Raw genomic sequence first — 14319 nt, 5'->3', positions numbered from 1 at the left:
TAGGCTACTGTAAGAGCGTGACTCTTCCCAGAGCTACGACGAGTTAACAACATCAGTGACTTCAGAGCCCCGAGCAAAGACTCGGGAAGATGCTTCAGCATCAAGAAGTAAATAAAGGTAAAGTATTTCCTAAATACACAATTAACTCTGCTTGGAAAAGTTACTGAGGTGGAAAAGAGGAGCTGAAGCCACAGACGTGGCCGGTACAGGAGAACAGAACAGCGACAGGATTTTGCTGATCTGTTACAATTTTATTATCAGATTCTTAATTGGAAACAAACTTTATGCTATCGTTGAATATTGAATAGTAATACTGAATAATGAATAGTACAAATAAAGCAGGGATTTTTGGAAGCAAGCTATTTGTCCTCAGGAGATGATTAGCTCTCTAAGACGATGTGTGACTCACAAAATAAACTCCAATATAAATATCTCCTTAACGGGCAAAAGGGGAACCGATCATTTGGTCCCCAAACTGCTTTTTTTTTTTTTTTTACCACGTCGCACCGAGGATCTTTTTTTCTCAGATAATGCAACTGATTTTTTTCCAGGTTTGCACTGCAGGTTCCTGTGGCAAGCGCTGAGTTAAGATCGCGATGTCCCCCCGGTGTCGCCCGGCTGGCATTGCTGTCGCCTCGCTGCTGTCCCCTCTCCCGCTGCTGTCCCCTCCCTGCTGTCCCCGCACCGCCACCGCAGGGTCACAGCACTGACACGGCACTGTCACAGGCAGTCCCTGCACCGCCACCGCACAGTCACCAGCAGCCACTGGCAGTCCCCGCGCTGTCACAGCACAGCCACTGACTGTCCCCGCACAGCCACCGCAGGGTCCCCGCACTGTCCCCGCACGGCGGAGCCACCCACCGCTCCCGGCCGTGCAGGGACCCGGGGCCATCCCTCTGTCCCCCTGTCCCCCTGTCCCTCTGTCCCTCAGTCCCTAAGTCCCCCTGTCCCTCAGTCCCTAAGTCCCCCTGTCCCTCAGTCCCTCTGTCCCTCAGTCCCCCTGTCCCTCTGTCCCTCTGTCCCCCTGTCCCCCCGTCCCCCCGTCCCCCGTCCCCCGTCCCCCGCCTCCGGCGCGGCCGCTCGGGGGCTGAGCCCGCCCCGCGTGTCAGGCTCGGCAGCGGCGCAGCTCCCGGGCTCCGGGCAGGATTGCTGCCGCTGCCGCTCCTTGCAGCGGGCGGCTCCGCACGGGCAATGCAGCAGTCGGTGGCTCGGGCTGCCCCGGGCTGCCCGGAGCTCGCCGGGGCTGCGGCTCTGCGGGGCCGTGAATCCTCCTGCCCGCCCTGCCCGCGCCTCTGCGGCCACTCGGCGGCTCCGGAGATGACTTTGAGCTGACTCGCCGAGGGACGCAACCCCAGCTTGCTATGGAGGATGGTTTTTAAGATGAATACCTACCTTGGTGATAAATCCAATACATCGATAGCGGGATATTTCAAAGGCTCTGCACTAAATCATGGCAATTTGTCTGCGAACAGCTCCAACGAGACAGGAAGCAGCCTGGATTCACCTGCCTTGGCCACCAGCAGGGCGATCGTTGTGGGGCTGATCCTCGGTGCCTTTATTCTCTTTGCTATCATAGGTAATATCCTGGTCATTCTCTCAGTGGCTTGCAACAGACATTTAAGAATCCCCACGAACTATTTCATCATTAACCTGGCCATAGCAGACCTGCTGCTGAGTTTCACAGTCCTGCCGTTCTCCGCCACGCTGGAAGTGCTCGGCTACTGGGTCCTGGGGAGGATTTTCTGTGACATCTGGGCGGCGGTGGATGTGCTGTGCTGCACGGCCTCGATTCTCAGCCTGTGTGCCATTTCCATCGACAGGTACATCGGGGTGCGGTACTCCCTGCAGTACCCCACGCTGGTCACCAGGAGAAGGGCGATTTTAGCTCTCCTGGGGGTCTGGGTCCTGTCCATGGTGATTTCCATCGGGCCCCTGCTGGGCTGGAAGGAGCCGGCGCCGCAGGACGAGCGGGAGTGCCGCATCACCGAGGAGCCTTTCTACGCTCTCTTCTCCTCGCTGGGCTCCTTTTACATCCCTCTGATCGTCATCCTCGTCATGTACTGCCGGGTCTACATCGTGGCCAAAAGGACTACCAGGAACCTGGAAGCCGGGGTGATGAAGGAGATGTCGGACTCCAAGGAGCTGACCCTTCGGATTCATTACAAGCACGAGGACACCCTGAGCAACACCAGATCCAAGGGTCACAACCCCAGGAACTCCTTAGCTTTCAAACTTTTAAAGTTCTCCAGAGAAAAGAAGGCGGCCAAGACGTTGGGAATTGTGGTTGGCATGTTCATCCTGTGCTGGCTGCCCTTCTTCATTGTCCTGCCATTGGGTGAGTTGGGAACCAGGGGACTGCGAGGGCAGGGGTGGGTTTGTTGGATCCCACAGAAACATCACGGAAAGGGGTCAGGTGGATGGGAAGGAGATAATGGTGGGAGAGCTGCAGCGAGCAGAAAGGAAGGGAATGAAAGGGAGGAAACTCCTGATGTGCCAAGAGTCACACTGGAGCTTTGGGAGGTGTGCAGCTGCACAAAGCTGCTCACCTGGAGTCCTCCAGGCCTGTGCCACCCCAGGGGACATCACCTCCAGGGGTCGTATCTTAAATCCCCCTTTGTGTCGTTCATTTGAACTGAATGAGATGTCAGAAACATCAGCAAACCCCAAACCCTAGGTAAGAGCAGAGAGCTGCGGCACTGCAGTGTTGGGGGCTCAGGTCACTGCCCCAGCTTTGGGAGAGAACACAGCAGGGTTTGGGCATTTGAAGGTGCCCTGACTGGCAATGAGCTCAGTTAATTGTGAGGGGCAAAACTCCCCTGAGCTTTGGGAAGCTGAAAAGTTCTAGCTCTGAGTTCAAACGTTACTGATCAAATCCCATACCCAAAGGAGATCCCACAGATCCCCAAGGAAGGTGCTCACTGGGGTCGGTAGTTCTTCGTTCAGGTGTTTTGGACACTGCCACGGGAGCTTTTGAGAGTGACTTTGTTCACTTTCAACTTTAAAACGCTGTTCAAGCATTGACACAGCCTTAACACGTTGCTCAGTGTCCTCAAAGCTGTGTGAACCGTGCCTGTTTTGGTTTTAATATTAGCACTACCTCTGAAGGGAAATATCTCAAGATATTCAGTTACTGAGCTCTCAGAAATAACTGTCCAAAATTCATTTCTCTGAGACAATCTGGCAGCCTAATTATGGAAAGAGGTGGGTAAGGAAAAGGGAGAAAAGGCCTTTATTAATGTTCTGTATTTGTGTTTACTTAGTTACCCAACCAAAACATTTCTGATTGAGTTGTAAGCGAGTATTTTTAGAGATGGTTGGACAAAACTAAACCCAGTTCAGCAGCCTGGTGCTGGTGAAGTGTTGTAAAACTGCAATTTCTGTGTAATATCATTTAGAATCTTTACTGCTTCAGCTACAGCAGGGCGACTTTGTCACCTCTAGCTTGTTATACTGAATTTGAAAATCCTTACGACTCAAGATTTGCATAAAGATCACGTTAAGGATGTGAAAAAGTCCAAACAGAAGGAAAACCGTGAGTAAAGTTCTCTTTGGCCACTGAAGTTCGAGTCCTTGTGCTGGCTCTTAAAGGAAGTTTATAACATAAAACAAGCAAAAATACCCAGCTGTGGCTAGAGATGTGTTTGCACCACATGTAGCAGTACTAGATTGTAGCAGGGTCGTGACCCCCTGATAAAGCAGATTCCCTCCTGGATTTTGAATGATTGAAGGGGAAAAAGCAGCTGTGAACACAGCAGCTCCTGTGTGTGGGGGGCAGGAGCCAGGACTGAGAGCCCTCACCCAGCTCAGAAGTGGAGCAGTAAAAACACAGACACAGGGCGGGAGCAAAGGGAGACACCAAGCAGTTCCCATGAAAGTGTCACTTTTCCCTTGGAGAAGTTATTTCAGATCTCCTGGGCTCCTGGGAGGTTTAGTGAGTGGCTGTTAAACCACCTCGGGGAGAATGTATTGCTTGCCAGGATATGATTTTATCTCCTGTATAAATTGTGCCGAGGCAGAAGTGGGTGACAGGCTGGAGCCTGCAGCACAGCACAGGGGCTGGCACAGGGGCTGGGGACAAACCCAGTGAAGGGGGACAAAGCCAGAGCGGGGGACAAACCCAGAGCTGGGGACCCCAGCCCACCCCAGGCTGGCTCTGTGACCCCAACAGCCCCCAGTGTGGGGACAATTTTCCCCTCAGAGCCAAGGGATGAGCTCTTGGCGGTGCCATAAAACTGCTGGAATCCCATTTCTGTCAGAAACCCTCTGGCTAGAAAAGAGGGACAGAAGGAAACTAGCATCCCAAATACATTTCCACAGTGGCTGTTTTCCCCTTGTTTTGCTGACTAGGAATAGGTTTATTCCTTGTTTCCAAATTCATCATCCAGCACTGTCCAACCCCCTGTATTTTCATCTCTCTGTGTCAGAGCAGAGTCAATTGAGGATGTCAGGCATGACTCAAGCATTGCTCACTAGGACAGGTGAGAAAAGTGCACAATGCAGCTGCTCTCAATTGCAGAAAGAATTCCTGAGGAGCTGGGAGCTGCACTCTTCACAGCAGGAATCTTTTGCTTTGTGTCTTGAAGACACGAAATGCAGTGAAATCCTGTTAAAAACCCTCTGAGGAGCACCCAGTGGTATGAAATCAATTCCTGGGATTGGCAAACTGCAGAATCCCAAAGGTGCTGATGTTTTCCAAGCTCTCCACTGGTTCCTGGGCTGTCCAGCTGAGACATCTCCCCTCCCTGCAAGGACAGGCTTCTTCCTCAGCTTCTCCCTCTCACACCTTCTGTTTGCCCCAGTAACCCAGTTCACACCCTCACATCTGCAGCCTTGCTATTTCTGTTTCTATTCCTCTGCTCCCTGTTTCCCTCAGTAACTCCAGGACTCTGCAGGAGGGAGTTGGCAAAGCACCTCTGGATTTGTGTGGATCCAACCACAAAACATTTGCCAAGCTGGTAAATGTTGTTTCTTCAGCCTCAGGTCTGAACAAATCCGCTGGGATGGAGCAGAGTTTCCTTGGTATTCTCAGCAGTTCCATTTTTTTTTTTCCAGGCAAAATTATTCTTCTTCCAGTCTGGCATTTCAATTTATTCCACAGCTCCCCATTTGATATTCCAGCCCAGGGTTGTTCCATCAGGTGGCAGCTATGCCCTGGGAACAGCTGTGGTGCTGAAAGCAGGCAGATTGCTTGGAAAAATGAAAAGAAATTAAATCAGTGCTTCAAGAGCGTTTCTCAAGCAAGAATCCCAAGGAAAGCTCTGTGTCCAAGGCAGATTGGAATTCCAGCCTTGACACCACAGGCATTAAATTCTGAGCACTGAATTTGCCCCAGTCAGTTCTGGAGCACTGAGCTGGGCTGCCTTCAGCACCTGGGGATGCAGAGCTGGGACCAGAGAGAATCCTGTGAGAAATTCGGGTTCTTCCTGTGTTGGATGTTCTTTCCAGACAGCCATGGAGCCACAGAACATCCTGGCTGCACATTTATAAAAGCTCCCTGCCTGTGCAAACAGTCACCCTGCCACTCAAAATTATTTGTGATTCAACATTTAAAAAAACCTAAAGACATTTGTGTCTTTGAGACAACTTCCTGGGCCATCAATTCAGTGACTCAGCTTTGAGGAGTAAATATCTTGGTTTTTTAAAATAAATGTTTCTTTTCATCCCTTTCATACAAATTCCTCCTTAGGCAGCAGGACTACATTAAATATTCATTGGTGATAAATGAGGAGTGAAAGAGATTCTTTTTATTTAAAGGCTAGAGCCCTGCAGAACTAAGGCAACACTCATTAAAACTCCCCCCTTGAAACAATGGAGTGTCCACTTTTATGACAATACCTTTGTTTAAAAAATTAATACAAAATGAAGGATGGTGGAAGGAGAGTTTTAGTGTCACTCCTGTGAATTGAGATGTCAGAGCAGACTTCCCAGTCTTCTCCCAGACATTCCCAGAGGGAAAACTCACCAGGCACTTCCCCAGGGCACTTCCCCAGCCTGCTGCATAATTCCAGAGGAAATCAGAGCAGGATGCACTGCCCAGTTCAGAGCCTAAATCCCCCTGCTCCCCCAAATCCTGGGGCACGTCCACTGGAGAAAAATAAAACTCTTGGACCTTGGAACAGCAGTAGGAGAAGGTCCCAAGAGTCCCAGGGTGAAGATACACCTGGTGGGATTATATCTATGGATTAAGCTTCTGTAATTTCTCTGGAAGTAATAAAAAATAAAATATTCTGCACCTTGCGGGTCAGCCAACACAAAATTATTCTTAAAAGAAGAAGTCCTTTAAGTACAGAATGTAGATTTATGTTACATCAGGCCAATCCCTGAGAACACCAAATCGGGCCCCTTGCTTTCCATGGGAAACCCTCCCAGGCTTCAGGCCTGGTGCTGTCAGTGCCTCTGGGCTCTGCTCTCTGCAGGGCTTTAGGCCTGGCTTATCTTCACCTCATCTGCCTCCTCTTCCCCTCCCTGCCCAGCCCAGCTCTCTGGAACTGATGACCTCGAGTTAATAGTTAGAGAATTCAGATAAATTAATGAGATGTGGCAATCCGGCGGGTCAATCCCTGGGCAAAGTTCAGTTGACAGGAGACAGCAGGAACTGGACAATTAAACATCCTGAGGGCATTCACTGACCAGCACAGAGCCTTTTGGCACGTGGGGAGCACCAGATTATTTTGGGATGATTCATTTTCCTACTGAAATAGCCTCCCTTAAGCCCTGCCATAAACTTTGCTTTGCAAAGGGTATCAGTTTCTGCCACTCACAGACCTCTGGGCTTTAGAACAGTCAAAGCAGGGGAAACTGCACAAATTCCTGGGTAATTCCTCTGTAGGCTTTGGCTTTGTTTGTCAGAGGAACAAAGGGAAATCCTGCAGCGCTCGGTGTCACAGAAACAAATGCACAAAGCAATGAAGAAAAAAAAAAATACAGAGAAACCCACCAGTGCTGACTCTTCAGCCCCAAGGATGGCAGCAGCTCCTGTCTCAGGTGCTCAGGGAGATCCAAGGGAAAAAACATCAGGACTGAGCCACTGGGCAGCGAGAGGAAATGTCACAACTCCTGAAATCAAAGGCAGGAGGGGAGGGAGAATTTCAGAGGAAATGTTGCTTTTGAGGCAAATGTTGCTTTTGTGAACACCTGAGGAGGGCACAGGAACAGCCCTGAGGAAAGGGACACAAATCCCGGTGCTCCTAAAGCCCCTGAGGCCGGAGCTCAGGGTCTCAAGTGCTTTAGCTGAAACACTGCCAGGACCAAAGAGCCAGGAGGTTTTTCACATCTTTACTCAAACAGTCCCGCGTGACCCAGTGCAAGATTTGGAGCAGTTTCGATGGGCTTCCAGGTGAGCCCCAGGAAAGCAATAACCATCCATCTGCGAGGGACAGGAGAGAAAATTCATCCAGCACCTCTGCCACAGTGCTCAGTTCCCTCCTGGAGCTCTTTCCCACCAGCCAGGGCCAAGACAGACGGGCTCAGCTGCCAGGCAGAAGCAAGGAGGAGAGAAATCACCAGAGCATGTTCAGCAGTTGCAGATATTGAAGTACAACAAATGAAATGTCAGCAGACTCAGCTTAGCTTTTCTGGACTCCCTTAATCAGCTAATCCTTTGCAAAACAAGGATAATCTTGGCTCGTGTGAGCTGCTGGAGTCTGTAACTCCTTTGGACTAAACAATAACAACAATAATGCTTGTTCGTGTCCCTGTGCACTGGCAGCTTTAGAGACTGGACGAGATTCTGACCAAAAGTGATCTTGGTTTTATTGTATTTGTCTGAGGGCAGCACAGTTTAAACACAAGTGAGTTCTCTCAGTGGTGGAAGTCACAAAGCTGGGCTGGGAGGTGATGCCCAGGGCAGTAATTCTGTGTTAAATACAAAGCACTGTCCCTGCAGAAATCAAATGGGGCTGCTGTGCTTTGCATCTGCTTGTAATGCAAGGAGGTGTGGCAGCTCCGGGGTTTAGGAAAAGATCTCATGCCTATCTGTCCTCCTTGAAGTCCTGCTTTTATTTTGGCCACTCCAGATAAGTTTCTATTTTCAGAGCCTGTCAAAAGCTCCCAAACTGGAGTCATTGTGAATGAGGTTCATGCTGTTCTCATTGCAGTGATTTGTTCAGCTGAAATATGAGGCATCAGCTACAGATTGTCAGTCCTAGGACATGAATTCCTCATAACCAAGACACTCTGGAGTGTCTCCGAGCAACTGGGGATGGTGGAAGGTGTCCCTGCCCATGGTGGGGAGTGGAACTGGGTGAGCTTTGAGGTCCCTTTAAACCAAAACATTCCATGATTCCAGGATATTCACAATGCACCGGAGAGTGACAACTGCCACACTTGGAACCCCATCAGACTTGTGTGCTACCCACTGTTACTTATAACTTTGCCTGTTTTCCTTTCACTTCCCTTATTGAATTTGATTCTGCTTATTTTGGATGCTCTTCCTGTTTGTCAAGATCATTTTTCACTGTTTTCCAGCTGTTTTCCCTGTTTTCCTAATCCTCTTCTCCAGCAGCCTGCAGTGCCTCCCAGCTTGACCAACCCTTGCTTTTATAACCATCCTCTCCACTTCATCATCTACTGTTTGTAAACATCCACTGTTTGGGGGCTCTTTCCTACATTAAATAAGTCCAGGGGAATGTAAACAAACACTGGATGCTGGAAGGGAAGAAATCAGGAGCTTTAGAAATCCAATTAGCTCTAAAACCTTGGCACGCTGGCTTGGCTGAGCCCGCGGTGAGAAGGGCTGCGGAAAGCTCGAACAAAAGGCAACCACATCCCTCTTTCAGCACATTCTAAACTCACAACAGCTCTGCCCAGGGGCAGATTATTGCTCCTGCAGGGAGGGTTTTACTGGCTGTGCACGCAGTGGATGTAACTCAGCCAACAGCAGCTTCCAGGAGTTGTGGCTGCTGCAGGAATCACACGGAGGTTCCCAGCCTGGGAAGTCTTGTGGTCACAGCACGGATCAGATGAGATCAATCACTTTTCCCAGGGCAAAGTTCCCTCATAAAGCAGATTCCTTGCGCAGCAAGGCTCGTTTCTGCACAAGCTGGCTCGTGGGGGACAGATGGAGATGGGGGTTGATGTTGGGGAAGTTTCCTGTTTTCCCAGTCTCAGAACTCGGCTGTCATCATTTGGTGTTTTGCAACGCTTTCCCTCACCAGAGCGATTTTTAAAGCCTTGGAATTTTCTCTTGAAAAGCTCAGGTTTAACTCCAGCCAGAAAGGCTCCAACCTGCAGCAAAATGGAATCTCTGAAAGAAGATTGGCCCTTGGCTTGCCTTCCAAGGGTACCTTTACCTGACTCTAAACTTCCAGTCACCAATTCCCTCCTTCTATTTTACGGTGTGCAAACAAGGAGGTTTTGAAACGCTTATTTTCCACCTGTTATCAAGAGGGAGATGGAGTTTCATGTTTTGTGGCTCTTTAATCTCCAAACAATGGCAAAGGCATGCCGTTTGAATCTCCAGTTTTCCAGCTGGAATATCCAGTGGCACCCAGCAAAGCCCTCTGGTGGACCATTGCAGTGCAATAAATCCAGACGTTGTATTTGCTCCAGGAAACTGGAAAGGAGCTCAACACACTCCCCCCGCCCCCACCAGGTGTGTTCTCATCTCAGCAAAACTGGATTAGAAGAGTTGGAAATGCAATTCCTTTGTAAGGCACAGAAAACAGCACCTGACAGCCCTAAATTCATCCCTGGCGACTTGTCCTTAAATCCAGGGAATTCTCAGTACTCCTTCCCAGTTATTATCTAATCGAGGTAGCAAATTCTGAGCAGAACTGATCATTCTATGAGTAATTTATTATATTTAATTGATATCAAACCCACAATGCATTAAAAATGAATGTTTAATTAAAACCTCCTTCAGAGAAGAGTTTTCCTTAATAAAGAGTAAATCAATAAAGCCGTTCCAGAAGATTTTCCTGCTGCCCACACTGATATTTTAAGGACTCTTCCCAGGTCCCCTAAAGTCCTTATGAGCCTTTTCAAAGGGTTTCAAGGGTTTCCCTGACTCTGGTGGACTCAGAATTTTAATGTCTCGGCAATGCTCTGCGTCCATATTCTGCAGAATATGTGAGGAGAATTAATATGGCAAATTGTTTCCCACAGTGTTTCCTAATTTCATTGGGGAGACTTGAGTGACTTTTTCTGTAATAAAGCATTCGTTGTAAAGAACCAGTCAGAGCCTAAATGAAATTAGTCCTTCCTAAACAAAATACTTCTTATTTCCTTTTTCTGATACTTGCTTAGTGTATCTCCAGGCTCAACAGCTCCATCAAGCCTGGGGACTGTGGGGAAAAAAATTCCATCCCTCCAAACTGATCCAGCTGAATTCCTGAAATATTTCCTGCTCTCCCTTCGTGCTCTGCAAAAATCTCGTTTGGTGTCAGCGGTACAGTGAGAGGGAGACTGTGGGGCCGTACTTAATAAATCACAGCATTAGTGAGCAGAATTAAACATGGAACACCAGGAGAGCAATCACTTGGAGTGGGAAAATCCCTCTGGCCCCCCCACCGTGGATAAATCACTGAGGAGAGAACCACATGCAAATTCTCCAGACATTTCAAAAAGCAATTTCCATCGGCACAGGGCAGTATTTAATCTCTTTATCAGGCTGCAGTGGGGAAGTGATTGGAGGTTAGAGCAGGAAATATCAGCCCGGTGTTCCAGCGTGGCCAGCAGGCTTTGCTGGAGCATTTTATCAAGGTATCAACACAGCCCACACCTGTTTGCTCCTGACACGTTAATGCAGCTAAGTAAAAGGCATTGTAGTTAATTAAAAAAAATAATAATTAAAGATCAGAATTTAGTTACAATGACAGAAAGGTTTTGAAACTGAGAAATTCAGGAGTAAGTTCTTGTGTGATACAGATGAAAGAAGCACAGCTGGTTTATCTGCATTGCTTCCCCATTTTCATCTCCAGACCTTCTCTCATTTTATCTGGCCTGCAAAATTCCTTATCTATTTATTTAATTTATTTATAGCTTCTTCTCTGTCCACATACAGCCTGCCTAAAAATATTTAAATCTGGTAGAGGAATGTCCTATAGATTTTCAGCTGTTGCAGCATCAGAGAAAGGCAGACCTTCCAACCCACCACTGTGGACTCAAATCTACAGCCCCCTCCCAAAAAAATAGAGACTCCTGAGCCACTCCATGAGATTTGCTGGACATTTGGAGCTCAAAATCATTTATATTTTAAAGGAATTCCAGAAAACAATTTAAGAAGTTTAAATTTACATCATTATGGTGCTTTGTAGTTGTTTTGTAAAGCCACAGAGCTTCTCTTTCCCCCAAACTGAAGGGAAATATTCGCAATTATCACTTACAAAATAAACCCTGCAAAGGTTCTGCAGCTGAGCTGGGGGAAGATTTGGTAGCATCCTCCTCCTTTGGCTGCAGTTAGAAACTTGGGTCAGCTTTTCCTAAAGCTCTATAGGAATGTCATGAATGACAGGAATTGTCACTGAATCTTTCACCCAGACATTGAGGAGATACAGTTTTGGGAGCTGCACTGACTTGCTGTGTGCTGGAATTTTTTGAAATGCATTTCATGGTTTCTCTGATGTTGGACACATCGTGCTCTGTAATTCCTGCAGCATCCATCAGGACAGAGACAGGAGCTGCAGGAGCTGCAGCAGCTGCACAGAAAAGGCTCTGACCCTCCAGATCACTGCCAGCAGCACGGCCCTGAGGGACAGGGGCTCACCTTGCAGGACTCCTGCAAAGCCCTAAAGTGCAGGAGTGGGGAAATCCCTTTAAACTCTGCATTTAACCCTGAGTTCCTCAGCTCCAGGGCAGAGACAGAGCTGGCACCATTCCCAGACTGTGCCAGGAGAAAATCTGGGATTCTGGCTCCACAGGAGCCTGGTGCAGGGAGTGCAGCCCAGCCCTGGCTCCATTCCCAAACTGTGCCAGGGGAAAATCTGGGATTCTGGCTCCACAGGAGCCTGGTGCAGGGAGTGCAGCCCAGCCCTGGCTCCATTCCCAGACTGTGCCAGGGGAAAATCTGGGATTCTGGCTCCACAGGAGCCTGGTGCAGGGAGTGCAGCCCAGCCCTGGCCCCACACACGCCTGCTGGCCGTGCTGGCACCCCCGAGCTGTTAGCCAGGAGCAGAGGAAATGCTCTTGCATAGTTTGGAGGCCCCAGGCACGACCTCTGCGTTGCTGTGAGATGGGAACGGTGCCCAGAATCACATCCCGCCCCTCCAGGGCCTCCTGACAGCCACCACTGACTCAGCTGCTCCCACAGCCCGGCAAATCCAGAGCCATTCCAGAGGAAAAGGTGCTTTCCCAGCCACGCTGGGCTGTCACCTTCCCTTTGAAACGCTCTGCAGATCCAGCTCCAGTTCCTGGCAGAGGGATTCTCTCCTGGATCCCCACTCCGTGGTCACTTGAGGTGTTTTCCCAGATGGATAATGCTCTGTTTGCCAGAAAAATCTCACACCTTCTTTTCTCCAGCCCTGTTTGCTAAATTTAGCTGATCAATTACCACTGAAAGTAGAGGAAGTGGATTCCCCAGTGCGAGCTTTTCATCAGGGCAGCCTCCTTAGGGAAATGGTTGGGTTGTGAAGGGAAGGGGAAGTGTTCTCACAATAACCTCCTGGTTTGGGTTACACCGTTTTTATGAGTGCCAGAGATACGGGAAGTTCCCCAGTTCACTTCAGGTTTCAGGAGGTTTGTACTCTCCCAATAGTCTGGATAAATGAAGGGGCATTCAGGAGCTGCCAGAGGGTGTATCAGGAGCTGTAAGGAGTGTCTGGAAATGCTCTTTTTGAGCGGCCTGGGAACACTTTTCTTTTAAAATGACCTTTGAAAGCTCTCTGAAGAAGACACAGCCTTATTCCTCATGTGCCTCATGCAACAGCCTGGGCACGGCAGGTTTGATCCGCCCCTGGGATCAGGAGCTTCTCCTGCAGCAGGTGTGCACCTATAAACACACGGACTGCTCCTTATTTTTAAATCCTTTATCAGTGATGTGCTCCTTTAGCTTTCAGATGGGAAACATTCCCTTTGTAGCTTTCAAAATAACATTTTAGTACCAGAAGACCAACACTGAAAGCAGCATGCACAAAAGAGTTTCAAAGCACAGATTTTTTTTGCGATCTGATGCACACGTTCCCTTCCGCAAGGCAGACAAACCCCTTATCTCAGATATTCTCTGCTTGTTTCCCCTGGACAGGCTCCCTGTTCTCGGCTCTGAAGCCCCCTGAAACCATCTTCAAGGTGATTTTTTGGCTTGGCTACTTCAACAGCTGCTTGAACCCCATCATCTACCCCTGCTCCAGCAAGGAGTTCAAGAGAGCTTTCATCCAGATCCTGAGGTGCCAGTGCCACCGGCGCAAGCAGCTGGGCTGGTGGCCCTACAGCTACAGAAACTGGAACCGCTGCAGCCTGGAGCACGCCAGGAGAGATTCCCTGGAAGACAGCGGCAGCTTCCTGAGCAGCAGCCAGAGGACTTTATCCTCGGCATCCCCCAGCCCCGGCTACGTGAGCAGGATCAGCCACCCGCAGCTGGAGCTGTGCACGCTGCACGAGTGCAGGAACTGCAGCTCCCTGCTCAGCCCGGCGCGGGAGGGCGGCGGGCAGCGCGGGCACTGCCAGCTCTTCACCTTCCAGCTGCTGCCCGAGCGCAACGGGCACGGCCCCGCCGCCGGCCCGGGCTCGGGGGACGAGCCCGCGGGCACGCCCTGAGCGCAGCGCTGCCGGCAGGGCCGGTCCCCGCTGGGACGGGCGGGTTCCCATCGCCCCGTGCCCCCCGGACACTGCCGCGCCTCCCGCCGGGCCCGGGCAGCGATGGAGCCGCGCTCGGCTCTCGGCGGAGCTCGGGAAGGGAGCAGGGAGGGACAGCAGGCTCCGGGTCACAGCCGTGCCCAGAGCGGGACTGCCACATTCCCGGTTCGTGCCGGAGAAACTACTGAAGAGGGAGCGGAGGGCAGGGAGGGCGGCACAGCCCGGGGGAGGGCACAGGGGACTCCTCAGGTGTCCTGGGAGAGCAGGCAGACACGGCTGTGCGGAGAGAGCGGTGACACGGGGTGGGCACGGCGTGGGGAGGGATGGAGGGATGGAGGGATCCATGGATGGATGGATGGATGGATGGATGGATGGATGGATGGATGGAGGATGGATGATGGATAGATGGAGCAATGAGGAATGCACTGAGGTCATTCCTGTCCAGGTTGTCCCTGGCTCTGCCCACAATTCCCGAATGTTCCGTACATCGCTGTACACTCGCACTTTAGAGATGGAAAACAATGATTAAAGTCATTTCTCAACAATTGAAACACTTGCTCCTGTTACTGCAGGGCTGGAATTCAGCCAGGA

At 50.1% G+C, this 14319-nt stretch overlaps 1 protein-coding gene across 1 annotated transcript; it reads left to right on the top strand.

The window, feature by feature from the left end:
* The first annotated feature begins 1097 nt into the window (after positions 1-1097).
* On the top strand, positions 1098-14047 carry ADRA1B (adrenoceptor alpha 1B). The gene is made up of 2 exons (XM_066197266.1): positions 1098-2335; positions 13178-14047. The coding sequence occupies exons 1-2, from the start codon at positions 1369-1371 to the stop codon at positions 13687-13689; spliced, it is 1479 nt and encodes a 492-aa protein (XP_066053363.1). The 5' UTR covers positions 1098-1368; the 3' UTR covers positions 13690-14047.
* The last annotated feature ends 272 nt before the right edge of the window (positions 14048-14319 follow it).

The sequence above is a fragment of the Chamaea fasciata genome, unplaced genomic scaffold (assembly GCF_029207755.1).
Source record: "Chamaea fasciata isolate MVZ Bird 193981 ecotype frontalis unplaced genomic scaffold, bChaFas1.0.hap1 SCAF_15, whole genome shotgun sequence".
Classification (NCBI taxonomy): Eukaryota; Metazoa; Chordata; class Aves; order Passeriformes; family Sylviidae; genus Chamaea; species Chamaea fasciata.
This window is presented reverse-complemented; position numbering and strand designations above follow the sequence as displayed.

Coding starts and splice junctions, on each gene's coding strand:
- ADRA1B (XM_066197266.1), top strand. CDS start 1,369: ATGGTTTTTAAGATGAATACCTACCTTGGTGATAAATCCAATACATCG. Junction 2,336..13,177: donor CTTCATTGTCCTGCCATTGG/GTGAGTTGGGAA, acceptor TCCCCTGGACAG/GCTCCCTGTTCTCGGCTCTG.